The sequence below is a fragment of the Pagrus pagrus genome (genome assembly GCF_965226575.1).
Source record: "Pagrus pagrus genome assembly, chromosome: 5".
Lineage (NCBI taxonomy): Eukaryota > Metazoa > Chordata > Actinopteri > Spariformes > Sparidae > Pagrus > Pagrus pagrus.
Genome location: NC_140189.1, coordinates 19,496,859 through 19,510,284, shown reverse-complemented (window position 1 = coordinate 19,510,284; position 13,426 = coordinate 19,496,859). Strand labels below are relative to the sequence as shown.

Below are 13,426 nucleotides of genomic sequence, written 5' to 3'. Positions count from 1 at the left end.
AATCTACAACAGAGTATCCGAGAGCTCACTGTGTCATCAAATGTCTGAATTAATCTGTCAGAAACCCAAAGATATTCAAATAAGAAAGATATTAGACTGAAGAAATAACATTTGAGAAGCTGTAATTTGGGAAATGTTTTACATTTTTGCCTCAGGAAGAACTGATACTTCCATTTTTCAGTACATTTTGTAAAGAGCAACATTTTTCATTCATAGTTTTGTCTTTGTTTCCTGGTGTGACAGCATTCTTCTGTAATTGTCAAATTTATGAGAGGGAGGTATTTATGATAACTATGAACATTACAATTTAATGTTCATAATGATAACTTATATAATATATGATATGTCATAATATAGAAAAATAAAACATAAAACATGACAATATTGCAGATGTTGTTGCAGATGTCTCAGATGAAGATAAATAAACTATCTGCCTTATCATAATAATAATAATAATAATAATAATAATAATAATACGATCATGACAGTTGAATTTATTTAATTTTTTATTTTCAATGTCTTCATCTTTAGCGGGGTCATACACAATAAGAAATAAGTAGAAAAAGACAACGTGTTTATATAAAACTTTGAATAGACAAGCTTGATGCACAACAACTCACACATATTCATCTAAACAATAGGATCTCTGACATCATTGTAATGCTACAGTGTGTTTCTATTACTCATAGTGACAGAAGGAGAATGTTTTCTTGGGGTTATGTATTCATATGTGACTCATAAAATACTGTTGGATACTGTGACAAAGTCGAATGTTGCACCAGATCTCCACTTTCTCTCTCTCCATCACCCAGTTTTGATGGTTTACGGTTTCTTAGGTTTGGCTTTGGGGACCACTTTAACCGTTGTGGACACTGATTTGGCTCCTTGCAGGTTCTGGGCAGTGCAGGTGTACGTTCCCTGGTCCACGTCCCTCACCTCGTCCACCAGGAGGATGGACTGAGACTGCTGTCGAGCCGCTCCTCCGCCCACTGGACTGACGCTCTCTTGTGTGTACAGAGGCCTCCCAATCTGCAACCAGCACAGGTGCTCCGGTCAGTTTGGACATAAACGCACACTGTACAGCATCTTTAAGTGTATGTTAATAAGTCAGCGATAAATAGTTATAGGCCTGGGTGGCTCTGCAGTCCATAGGCTGGATGCCTCTTGAATTTAAACAAACATACTAGACAGGCAGTAACATCAGTCACACAGATCCTTCTCCTAATTTGTCTCACAACCAACCTGATTTGTATTAATGCGTGACTTCTTAATATTATCGTAGTTAGCAAAGGGTAAGTGTAAGTGTCTGACCTGCTGTCCTGGGTATTCCCAGTTAAACTCTACGACCACTTCCTGTTCTCCCACCACAGAGCAGCTGACACGCAGATTCTCCCCCACTGCCACCGCGCTCGACGAGGCCTGGATCACTGGAGCAGGAGGAGCCATAGGGTCTGATGGCAAGTGTGGTACACGAGTGAGTTATGTTAGTGTTAAGTCACAGCAAACAATAATTTAACAGCGACTTGTGTTAGTCAGCATAATGAAACACTGTCTGTAACAGGCAATTTTCAGTGTGGAGTTTGCATGTTGTGCTTGTTTTGCCCAGTTTTCTCTTGCAATCTTAAAAAAAGCATGTACAGTTGCACTACAGTGGCCTTTTCAAGTACTGTACCAGCACTACTTCATGTACAGGAGTGTTAAAAAGCTGCTCAATGACAGTAACAGTGTAACAGTGTAACCACTGAGTGAAGTTGAATTACCAGCTGAAATAAAAGTGCATATGGAAAAACTGACCTAGACTAGAAAGTGCTGAGAGTAATTTATCCTAGTTTAAGTGTTTAAGCTGAAAGATGATTTAAGTTGAATCAGCTTATCAGCAATTTCCGACAAATTAATTTCTGATTAAAGATCCAGTGACTAGGATTTAGTAATATTCAGGGGTTGCCGAATGCAACCAACTGAATACCCCTCATCCCACCTTCCCTTACGGTAGCTGCTAAAATCTCTCACTAGAGCCAGTGGTAACAAAAACACACCAATCCTTAGTTTTGGGGCATTATACACAAATTAAAATATGAATATTATATACCATTTCTGTATCAGGTCCCCCTAAATCATACACACTGCACCTTTAAGGGACAACTTAATGGCTGCACTCACAGTTAACATAGATGAGCATGTACTTAGTGGAGCTCTGCCTCAGGTTGCCCAGACTGGCCACACAGTACAAGGCTCCAGCATGATAAGGCCGCGGTCGATGGATGGTGAAGCCCTTCTTGACATTAAAGGAGATCTCCGTCCCGTCCACCGCCACCTCCACGGGTGGAAACTCGCGGTGCAGGGTGACTTTAGCCTCTGGTGATGTCACCTGGCAGGGGAGGACTGTTGGCCAATTTGTTCTCAGCTGAATCACCTCGTAATAGTCAGACGATGGCACAAATAGTTCCTGTGGATCTGAGTGGTGCAGTTAGAAGATAGGGCAGATTGATGATAAGAATATAAACAGGCTCACTATCACGCTGATGGGGAAATAAAACCGAGGCAGTTCTGAGAAGTGCATGTGTAAGCATCAATAAAGTTTGTTCATTGTACCGGGAAAGAAGACAAAGACTTTGACAGCTTTGTCGTACTCCTTCCTGCAGTCTGTGTCCTCACAGTACATCGGATAACAGGTGTACTCCCCTGTGTCTGCACCAGTCGTGTTGACTAATGTCAGAACACCATATCGCTCATGTTGGACAATCCTGAAGAGCCCAAACAGGATAAAGTCAACGAACAGACTGACAGATAACAGATTTTATCTTTCTGTCGTTAGAGGAAAACAATTTTCCATCGTGCATAATAAAGATTTATCGACCATGAAGCTTACCTGAGCCTTCCATCATCATCCTCCTCCAGGTACGGGGGGACGCTCCACTGCACAGGGCTGCCCCTGCACCTCAGCTCCAGAGTGTCTCCTGTCTGCACACTGATGCTCTCTCCCACCTTCTTAAACTTCCCTCTGTTTAGCACCTTTATGTGTCAAATAGAAAATCATCAAATAGTTATACAAAAATATCACAGACGCAGTGATTCTTCTGTCTCTGATGAATCTTCCTTTAAAGGTGTAAATTGTAAGAAATGGCCCAGCAGCTCAGATCAGGACTATGACTTCAGGGATGAGAAGACACGGCAGGCAGGGACAGGACAGGTCGGCGTAACCAGTGGGTGAATACGGTGTTTAGAGCTGGAATACATTTTATCTTACTCTGTGAACTGAGGATTTATTTTGACCAAACAAGTGGTGGATTTGTTTACGTTGAGTTTGAATGAAGTCTGTTGTCCAATGAGGTAATGAGGCAATTAAGCTTGTCTTAGTACGGACTTGAACTTGAATTCAGATGGGCCGCGGTTGTATTTTTCTGTTTAGTTGGGAAAATAGGTATGAGAATATTTCCTTTTTTGACATTATGTGAGTTTATTTTCTTTACTTCTTCGACTAAGTAGCAAACTCACCATCGCATGCATTTCCTAGCTAAAAGTACATACGATGGTTCGTAACTACAGTTTACCTCTTGAGATGCAAAGTGGTATTACGGGACAGGAAGAGCCAGGGCTAGCTGGTTAGCAATGCTAACGTTAGTAGACATCTCTGCAACACAATACATTGGTGTCAACGATATTGATACTTCTCATTCTGTTTTTAAACTCAAATTCTGCCCACATCTTACAAATTGCACCTTTAACAATCTTAATAATAAGATTATTGTGTACTAGATGATATACCTGTGTGAGGAAGGTCTGTGGCGGAGCTGCAGGTGTAGCTTTGATCTTAGGTTTGGTTGTTACAGCTCTTGGACTTTTATTTGTTGATTTCCCAAGTTTAGGTTTGCTTGGCTTGGGCTTCCTCCCTGGAGTGGTCCTCTGTTCCTCGGCCTCTTTTTGACAATAAGCTACACAGTTTACAGAGCTCATGAGGCAAATATTTCACAAATATAGACACAGACAAATGTTTATAATATCAGTAGTTACTATCTCCATAAAAAAAAGAATACAGTAAGCTTGCTGTGTGTGGTAATGGTATAATTTCTATCAGATGACAACTTACTAGAGTAAGTCATGTCACGCATTAGGCCAACAGAAATCTGCCCTCCTTAGCATTTCTAGGAGCACATGTTCACAGAACTGCTCAGCAAGTGAATAAAGTCACTTACCTAACTCCAAGATTACAGCACAAATTAGGAGAGTGCTCAGCACCAGCCTCCGCTTTGACCCAGACAAGTTCAGCAAAAGCATGATTGATCAGTAATCTTAAAGTCAAATGTAAATCAAAGTGGTCTGTGGATTGTTAGTTCACACAGTTCAACACAGAGAACGTATCGCAGCAATCAGGAGGAGGGAAGGAGAGAGAGGCGAGGAGGAGGGCAGAGCTTGTGAAGTCAGCTGTTTACCAGAATCACACAAATTCCTCCTCCTGAGAGTGGCATTAGTACCCCAAATTCCTCCTGACTGGCTCAATGGAGGCTTTCAAGCCTGTCCGGACCAATGAGGGTCCAGGGACAGAGGCCCCTCCATCTGGAATCGCACAGCCTGTTTGCTTAGCTGCTGGACTGGAAGTGTGCTAGCAGCATGAGTCTGGCCCTCGAAAACACACCTCACAGCCCAGACGTAGACTGTGGCAAGTTATTAAAAGCATTCGGTGGCCAGTAAACCTTGTGTCCTACTCATGCTGATTGTCTCTCAAGCACATGACAGACTGGACCAGGTTTAGATTCATATAAATCCACAAAAAACATATATAAACAAGTTTAGCAACTTATCTTCTCTCTGTTCGTCTGTTGTGAAGAAAATACAGCTGTGTTGTTGTTGTGTTGTAGTGTTGTTGTAATAAAAAGCCAGTTTTGCTCTGGGATCATCATCGGTATGTTCGTGTGTGTTGCCGCTGTGTGTAAATTGAATTGATAAACATACCCTGAGGATAATTATATTGGTTTGTGTGAAAATACATTTTTCTATTGCCTAGCAGCAGTGCATGTTATCAGCGCAGCACAGCTCCTTTAAGGAATAGTGCAGTGCTTAATGTGTGTACGAAGCGTTTGTGTGGCAGAGAGAGAGAGCAAGTGACAGAAAGTGACGGTAAGTACGAGCAATAAGTTGTCATTGTAACAGAGTGTAGATTATAGTTTGTCAGTGAACACAGACCAAAGTAAACCTCCTTCACTGGACAAGTGAAGACAAATTGTTGACTATTTCCTCTTGTCCTGCTAATTTTTATAGCTATTCATTTTATAATTTGCCACAACCTTATTAACAAGAAAAAGAAAAGGCACAATCAGGAGCATTGGGGTAAGAAAATGAAAGATTTGCATAACCACGAGAAAACTCTAGTGTGAAACAATGAATAAAAGATTTTGATGTGAAAATACATCAACTTAAACCAATATATTTAACTAAATAAACTGTTCTACACAGAAGAACTTGAGATTTTAGGCCTTAAAAAGCTTAAAAATGACATGTTTCTAAACAGGAAAAGAAATCACGGTTTTGCATATTTGATTCAATCCATAGCATGCTGCACCCAGCGAGAACAATGTAAACCTCTCCTTCTGGCTGACCAGCTAAGCCATGGTTTTGAACATGACACAGGTAAGCTGCTGTGAACGGGCCTTTTGTTCTCTGTGAACTCCGGGTGGTGAGCCAGTCTCTGGCTCTTTATCCAAGATTACGAGTAGAACTGGACTATTTATTAACATGCCGTGCAGAAAATGAAAACTCCAGACTGTGGTCGTCTTGAAAACTGGATTCTTTCTTTTTTTAATTGAGGAATACATTTACAATACATAATTAGAAAACATGTACAGTTCCCATATTTACACTTCTGAAACAATAAACAATTAACACAGAGGAAAAGAAGATTTTCTGTATCTACACTGTACATACTTTTGTACAGTCTAATGCTACATAATGATACGCAAAACAAATGATTCTCTTGTTACTGATAATCATAATTAGAATTGTATAAAATATGAATACATTTCAACATTTTACAGGTGATATGAAAAGTGTAATCTTGCTATTTAAGTGCAATTAAATGAAAATTAAACAGTTTGAGCCCTTATGTCTTTTCTTTTTACGGTGTAAGCTGCTCTGATAGTGGATTTAGAGGCTCCAGGACATGGCTCTGACGCTGACGCAGGCAACAAATACTGGTCCAAAAATATGAACGGCTTCATTTCAGTGTTGGCGATGACAATATTTAGATACAATAAAAACTCCATCAACATGTAATAAAGCGTAATTGTGTGATAAAAGTCAACATGTTGGTCCATCTGTCCATTTGTCTCCATTTCGACACCTGTCAGGTACATTATCAGCACTGGTGCATGTAAAACAAAGTGACACCCTTAAAGCAATTACTCGCTGTAACATCTCAATCTATTTCTCTCCACACACACCGAGAGGCTCAGAGTTTTACTTCGTGGATGATCATGTCTGTTTTGCCGCTGACAGTCTCAATCCCCGTCTGGCCTGTCCTGAGCCGCTTCCTCTGCACGCTGAAGTGCATACCGTATCCGAAATAGATGATTAACCCTGGAGAGAGGACATGAGGATCATTACAGGTTAACAGCTGACTCGATAAAAGCCCTCTTAACCTTTCAAGCGTAAACAGTCTTACCCGCTAACATCCAGATAGCGTATCGTAACCATGTTTCTTCACCTAACTGGACCATCAGGTAGACGTTGATGAATGTGCTCACTAAAGGCAAAGCTGGGACTAAGGGCACCTGTGAACAGAGGAAACATGATACATGATAAGAGAAAGGAGTTCCTAGTTAATGTTTACCTGGTGTCATCGCTCTGACACACAATTAAAATATTCTTACCATGAAGGATGCCTTGGCGGAATTTTGTGGTTGCCTCCAGATGAGGAGACCGCAGAGCAGCAGAGTTAAGGAGAAGATGCAGACAATCACTATACTCCATGCCTCCCCGTTGGAAAGAGCATCCATGGCTTGGGACAGGGTGACACACAGTGCAACCACACTTGCAACTGAAAAAAAAACACAGAGAGATCAGTTTGCAGACCACAAAGACAGAGGAATTATCAGAAGATGCAAAGAAATTGTTGGCAGAGCTGCAATAATTAGTTACAATTAGTTTCAAAAGGTGCTGCCAACTGTAGCTGCTATTAGCTCTTTAGCTAGTTGGCTCAGTTAGCCGTGTAGCTAGTGGTCCAGCCTGGGAGCTGGCCTTTTTACAGCTTCATTGACAAGACAGTTTAGAGAGGTGACAGGAAATGGGGGGGGTAATCGTGTATAAAAATCAGATATTGTTACAGCCCGAGTTGCAGCAGTTGCAGCACATCTGAGCAGGCACAAGAGCTTCGGTAATGTTTGCCATACATACTAGAAACCAGTGTCAAGATGGTGACTGTTTTTGAGGAAGACGAATTGGCAGATGGCGGAGGATTCACTAAGGCAAACTTGGGCTTTGATTCCATGATCTGTAGCTCTGTGTCTTCAGACGGACCCTCCTGGTACCTTGATTGCAAAAAACATAAATTAAATTTTGCTCAGCCTTCTAGGGAAACCACTGAGGGCAGAAGAGACAGATAAAATAAAAACATACCTCAGTATTAAGATGCATATGGCCACCAGTGTGTAAGCAAACAGGGTACCGATGGACATCAAATCCACCAACGCGTCCAGGTCAAACAGCAGAGCCATGATGGCTAAAGATGACAAACGAGCAATATGGAGTTATTCCAAGTCCATGAACCTCACCACATGTACATAGAGGCTGATAAACAGCTGGAACATCTGTACCTGCCACAAATCCAGATGATATGGTAGCTATAGCAGGACTGCCCTTAGAGGTGACTTTTCTGAGGGGTTGGAAAAGCAGGCCGTCTCTGGCCATAGCGAACAGCACCCGGGGCATTGGGAACATCGAACCCAGCAGGCTAGAGAGACAAACACAAGCAGGGTCAATCAATGCCCAACTAAATTCTTTGAGTACCTGGAAGGTACTGAAACATCTCCATGCACCAGGATATTTTATTAAGCCAACAACTAGGCTGGGGAACAACATGTACACTACGGACTGTACTATCAGTACTTTCATACCTGGTAGACAGGGCACACAGCGATCCCACGGCCACTACGTATCTGGCGGGATCCCAGCCGACATATTTGAAGGCAGCAGGCAGGGGGCTTTTTTCATCCAGCAGGTAGTAGGGCATCATCAGGGTGAGAGCAGCAGACACAGAAAAGTAGGCCAGGAAACAGATAAGTAGTGAGGCCACAATGCCTATAGGGATAGACTTCTGGGGGTTCTTCACCTCCTCACCTACGAGGAAAGAAACAAAGAACTCACTTTTATGACATCGCTTATTCAGGTTTATACATTATACAAGAGGAGAAATATATAATTCATTATAATTCTTATCAAGTAATGAATTAATCTGTAAGGTTTATGCATCATCTTGTTAGTTAAGCCAAAGTGTTTATTACTGACCCTGGAATAGGCTAGTAGTTTGACAATTATTAACACAATTCCAAGCCAGGACGGAAGGAAAGGCCATTTACTGGAAAATCTACAGAGCTTTTAGCCACATCTCTCGACCTTCATCAGATAAAGGTCGCTCATTTGTCAAGGATATGGATCATATGTTATCAGATTCCCAACGTTTCATACATGATAGCTGAACTGTCTCTGAGCAAACTCCCTCTGCTCCCTCTACTGGCAGAAATATAACCACATGTAACAGTACGTATATAATCACAGTAATACTGATAAAGGAGGTAGTTGTCATTATACCTGTTGTAGCAATGCAGTCGAATCCAACAAAAGCGTAGAAACATGTTGCAGCTCCGGCCAGCGTTCCACTAAAGCCATACGGGAAAAATCCACCAGTTCCATATTCTGTCGTCTCATTTTTCAAGTTTCTGCGTTGGGGAGAGAACATTATTTTGTGGTTATTTACAGTGATAACATGTAACTAAGTACATTTACAAAGGTACTATATTTTGAGATATTTGTACTTTATTTCCATTTTCTGCTACAATATACTACATTTTTGAGACAAATGTTCTAATTTTTACTCCATTACATTTATTTGATAACTTTAGTTTCCAGTTACTCTGCAGATTGCAGGCTGTATCAGAGCCAGGAGGAGTGCATTTTTAAATTAATTAATTTTTATCGGCAATCAGATAAATACAAACACTGATTCTGATATCAGAAAATCAGAAAACTGCTGAATATTGGCCCAGTCTCCTCTGATTGGTCAGCTCACACACGCCTGTGCCAGCACCGCTATCAACAACAGAGCCGCTGTGTCAAACCAGTTCTTAAGCGCCAAACTAACTGATAGGCATAAATTACGCAAATACGACACAAAGTCACAGAATTAACTACTGACGAGGCGTTTCAGGAGCTGTGTATTCTGTGGGAGAAGGGAGTTTCTGTTGATGTGGACTTTTTATAGCTCTCAAGATCTTTTACCTGCACAAGAACATATAAAATACTGAAGGAAAGGGAAAAAAATGAAAAAGCGTAATAGGGCTCCTTTAAATACATTAATTGCAAGAACATTTCTTTTGATACTAAAATACTTTACTGAAGTACTGTTCATATGGGGCCCTTTTACTTTTATCAAAGATATATTTTAGCATAATATCTTTACTTCTACTCAAGTATCACTTCTAGCTAAATACAGTGGTGTTGCTCTCTTGTTTATCTCACTGTAAATCACCAGTGAGATAAACAGGAGAGCAACACTACTGTATTTATGTAAGACAGGATCCTGCACACACATAGACACATTTAGGATTATATTGCTTTTTTAACATTACTGTTGTGTTTCTGTGTAGTTCAACACTTGTTCTTCACTGATTTGCCAGTTGCCAATGTTGCCCTTGATGAATCCAGAGATGGTCACAAACAGCAGCACCAGGATGTTGACCGCTGTGAAGATCTTGTTGATGGTGGTTGACTCTTTCACTCCAAATGCCAGCACACCTTCATGGAAAACACATTGAATGTTTTTTTGTACGTATGACTGTCACCACAATAACGACACCAGTGTCATCATTTTACCTGACAGGAGCAAGACGAGGACGGCAGCAAAGACGTCTGGGTAAGGCGCCAGGCCAGGGAGGTTCATGGGTGCATTTTTTTCAAAAAAATTCGCTATGTGGCCTCCTATGAGATCATCGAATGTCCCACTCCATGCCAGAGCCACACTGGATGTCCCTGAGTAGAAAGATACAATAAAGCAATCAGCCTGAGACGCAATTTAACCGTAGTCATAAACAGACAGGACTGATGGCCATGTTTCCATCCATGCGCCAACACCTTACGACTCAGCCACAATCCCGCTTTATGGGGTTGTCACTATGAAAGAAGTGAATTCTGCAAGTGGTGTAAATAACTTGTAAAGTAAATATAAGAAGATTGATGCTGAAGAAAACTAAACTTTCAAACTTTCGCTGCTCAATGAACCGGGTACAGTATTTGCTTCCACAGCAGGTGAAAGGTCACAGAGCCATAATCTTGATGGTTGATCATTTATGGGTTTCTGTGTTCACTGCGAGCCAAACATGTTACGTGGAAAATCTTGATTTTGATTTGATTTTTGAGGATGGAAATTACAAGTTTGAGCCAGAGATTAATATTGAGACAGATATTAAATTGAAATCCTTGAAATTAAATTGAAAATTTCTGTACATTTTTGGCATATTCACGAAACATTTTGCATTTTATTTTCTCAACAAAACAACTATTATAAGAGGACTTGTTCCCAAAACATACATCATTCAATAAGAATAGAATAATAATTGCTTATAATCCTGCGTATTACACTTGCCTATGATGTAGGAGAGTAACAAATTCCACCCGGTGATAAAAGCCAGCAGCTCTCCAATGGTCACATAGCTGTACAGGTATGCTGAGCCTGTTTTGGGCACCCGGGACCCAAACTCTGCATAGCACAGCCCGGCAAATATGGACGCCAAGGCAGCGATGAAGAATGAGATGATGATGCTGGGTCCCGCACTGGCTCTGGCCACCTCTCCAGACAGGACGTAGACCCCGGCCCCCAGGGTGCTGCCCACACCGAGGGCCACCAGGTCCAGGGTGGTCAGGCATCGGTTAAACGTGGACTGCTCCCCATCGGGCTCCAGGGGCTTCCTCCGAGACATGCTCACCAGAAAGGACTTCATGCACAACATGCTTCTAAGGAGTTTGGATCAGGATGTGGGAAGCTGGAACAGGTGAGAGTGCAGTTTGATGTTAATGGGAAAGAGGGAAGGGAAGAGTGAGGCGGCAGGAGAGGAGTGGAGGAGGATGGGTGGATCAGTCAACCTGTGAATAATTGTCAGATCAGGCCCACACCTCCGCACAGTCTTCAGTCTTTAAAGAATACTTTTTAAAAATCTACATTTTTAAACATCAAAATGAAGCAAACCAAATTCCATGTAGTTGAAGTTTAACAGTGTCAGTATGACAAAAAGTAACTTCAATTCAAATTAAAGGCTGAAGTGGACAAAATTCTCTTACCTGTTCTGTGTAGTCCTGTCTCACAGGTGAGCTTAAGAGAGACAATTAAAAGTATCCGTCAGTAAATGATAATATTCATTTATAACTTGCCTTGTTCTTTATCTCCCCCTGATATGATAATGCTGATGCCTGAAGTTTTCACTGCCGCCCACAGCACAAAAACAACGCCCTGCTGAAGAACTGCACTTTACTCAACCTTCAATCACTTGCACAATTACTTCCTTGAACATTTCTGAGGAATGCAGGAGATTCATTTATAATTTGCTCGTCAACCTTGCAATAATGTTGTTCTCACCTGACCAGAGCAGTATCATCTCAGAGATAATCCCTCCCCTCAGCGTGATGCAGGGCTGCTTGTGATCAATCACTGTTCAAATCAAATGGAAAAATACACAAACACTGAGAAATATTTCCTCACTACTAGAAAACCGTGTTTACATTACCTGTGTTGACATTTTTTACAAATTGTAAATGACTGCACAATCTGCTGCACAATATTTCTTTAAAACTAACTAACTTTTAGCTTCTGAACCACAAATAACTTGATTAGTTATCCCATATCTGGCAGAGCAGGAAATGAAGGAAATGAAAAGAAGGAAATTAGCTAACCACGAAGGAAATTAAATAGTGTTTGATTACTTTTTTAAATTGGATTTTTTCCCCTACAAATACAGTAAAAACAAAGCATGCCTCCTTTTGTGAGTTACTCGATGATCATATCATAATTGAGCCATCAAGATCATCCTAGAATTTAAGGTACACTTTTGTCTGTGACTTTAAATTTTGTCCTTTACAGAAAGGAACCAATGAAGAAGAAACTATGTTTTTCTAAATCTCTGACTATGTTGCCAATGTCTGCCCACCACAGGTAAAACATTTGTATTTATTGCTTTTCAGACAATGTGTCATACTCTCCAAAACTATACTGCATGCTCCCACTGTGTGTTCTCACTGCAACAAGCTTACATCCTTATCACTGCCGCTATGTTGGACTTTTCCTCCTTCTCTAGTCCACATCTCTACCTGGAGGTGTGAGCCTGCCAGACAAATGGCCCTCTGGGTTAATGAAACAGGAGGACAAAGCAGCTTTCAGGCTGCACACTTACTCTTTGAGAGGTAGCTTTCGCCTTCTCATCTCCCATCAGGGGATTTGAGCTCACCTAATCCCTCCTGGCATCTACTTTAGCAGGCAGGAGGCGAGTGGGAAGGCAAGCCTGTGTGGACGCTCAGAGTACCTTTGACCAAACTTGAACTTTCCTATCTGCAAATCTCGCTGGTTGAGATACCATTGTTTTCAGATGACAGTGGAGTAATCCTTATCTAAATAACAGCTACTGCACACGTGATGTGCAGCTTTATGATCAGAGGGTTGATCTGGATCACAGTGAAGGTTCATTAATGTGTTATTTATGGCTTTAAAGAGAAATCTCAGATGCAGTGTTACAGATAAATGTTGCTGTCCAGCTTTAAATCACAGATGCAGGTTAAAGCAGAGGTGAGGGAGTTGATGGTAATTTTATTCAGTTCTTTACCTTGTCTTCAGTCCCACGAGGAGTGACTGGTGACTGTGCTGCAAAAATATCCGCGCTGTTGACTTGGATGAAGGAAACATGATTTCTGCAGCGATATATACAAGCCTGGCCTGTGTGACCCTCCCACTCAGTGGACTTACAAAGTAGCCTTTCTCACTCCCGACCAGTTTGGATCATAATGTGCTCATTATTGGACGGCACAGGGTGAGAATTGTGAGCAACAAATCCTATTCAGAATGTCAAAAATGCTTTTGTGCTCACTTCATTTGTTTTTTTTATTTAGTTTACACAAATTTTCCTTTTTTATTTTTTGATTCGTGAACATGTAGGATAGATAAAATTGAACAGTTCTG

At 41.2% G+C, this 13,426-nt stretch overlaps 2 protein-coding genes across 2 annotated transcripts; both read right to left on the bottom strand.

The window, feature by feature from the left end:
* Positions 1-509: 509 nt before the first annotated feature.
* Positions 510-5,175, bottom strand: LOC311257580 (platelet-derived growth factor receptor-like protein). Its single transcript, XM_084353287.1, has 7 exons — positions 4,194-5,175; positions 3,766-3,932; positions 2,870-3,012; positions 2,593-2,744; positions 2,161-2,454; positions 1,312-1,451; positions 510-1,029 (listed from the first exon to the last, which is right to left on the bottom strand). Exons 1-7 carry the CDS (start codon positions 4,273-4,275, stop codon positions 823-825), a joined length of 1,185 nt encoding a protein of 394 aa, XP_084209413.1. The 5' UTR covers positions 4,276-5,175; the 3' UTR covers positions 510-822.
* A 589-nt stretch (positions 5,176-5,764) lies between these two features.
* LOC311257119 (cationic amino acid transporter 2) lies at positions 5,765-13,128 on the bottom strand. Its single transcript, XM_084352591.1, has 14 exons — positions 13,074-13,128; positions 11,837-11,908; positions 11,542-11,572; positions 10,850-11,246; positions 10,081-10,236; positions 9,837-10,002; positions 8,800-8,927; positions 8,106-8,328; positions 7,806-7,942; positions 7,609-7,711; positions 7,387-7,520; positions 6,864-7,030; positions 6,656-6,764; positions 5,765-6,570 (listed from the first exon to the last, which is right to left on the bottom strand). Exons 4-14 carry the CDS (start codon positions 11,211-11,213, stop codon positions 6,443-6,445), a joined length of 1,815 nt encoding a protein of 604 aa, XP_084208717.1. The 5' UTR covers positions 11,214-11,246; positions 11,542-11,572; positions 11,837-11,908; positions 13,074-13,128; the 3' UTR covers positions 5,765-6,442.
* Between the last annotated feature and the right edge of the window lie 298 nt (positions 13,129-13,426).

Bases quoted from the DNA above. Each gene is read 5' to 3' on its own strand.
- LOC311257119 (XM_084352591.1), bottom strand. From the start codon at position 11,213: ATGTTGTGCATGAAGTCCTTTCTGGTGAGCATGTCTCGGAGGAAGCCC. The intron at 8,928-9,836 runs GTAATGTTAAAA...TCCCCAACGCAG, and splicing joins AACTACACAGAAACACAACA to AAACTTGAAAAATGAGACGA. The intron at 8,329-8,799 runs GTATAATGACAA...CTTTCCTCGTAG, and splicing joins CGACTGCATTGCTACAACAG to GTGAGGAGGTGAAGAACCCC.
- LOC311257580 (XM_084353287.1), bottom strand. From the start codon at position 4,275: ATGCTTTTGCTGAACTTGTCTGGGTCAAAGCGGAGGCTGGTGCTGAGC. The intron at 2,455-2,592 runs GTACAATGAACA...TGCACCACTCAG, and splicing joins AGTCTTTGTCTTCTTTCCCG to ATCCACAGGAACTATTTGTG. The intron at 1,030-1,311 runs GTCAGACACTTA...TGCTGGTTGCAG, and splicing joins GGGAATACCCAGGACAGCAG to ATTGGGAGGCCTCTGTACAC.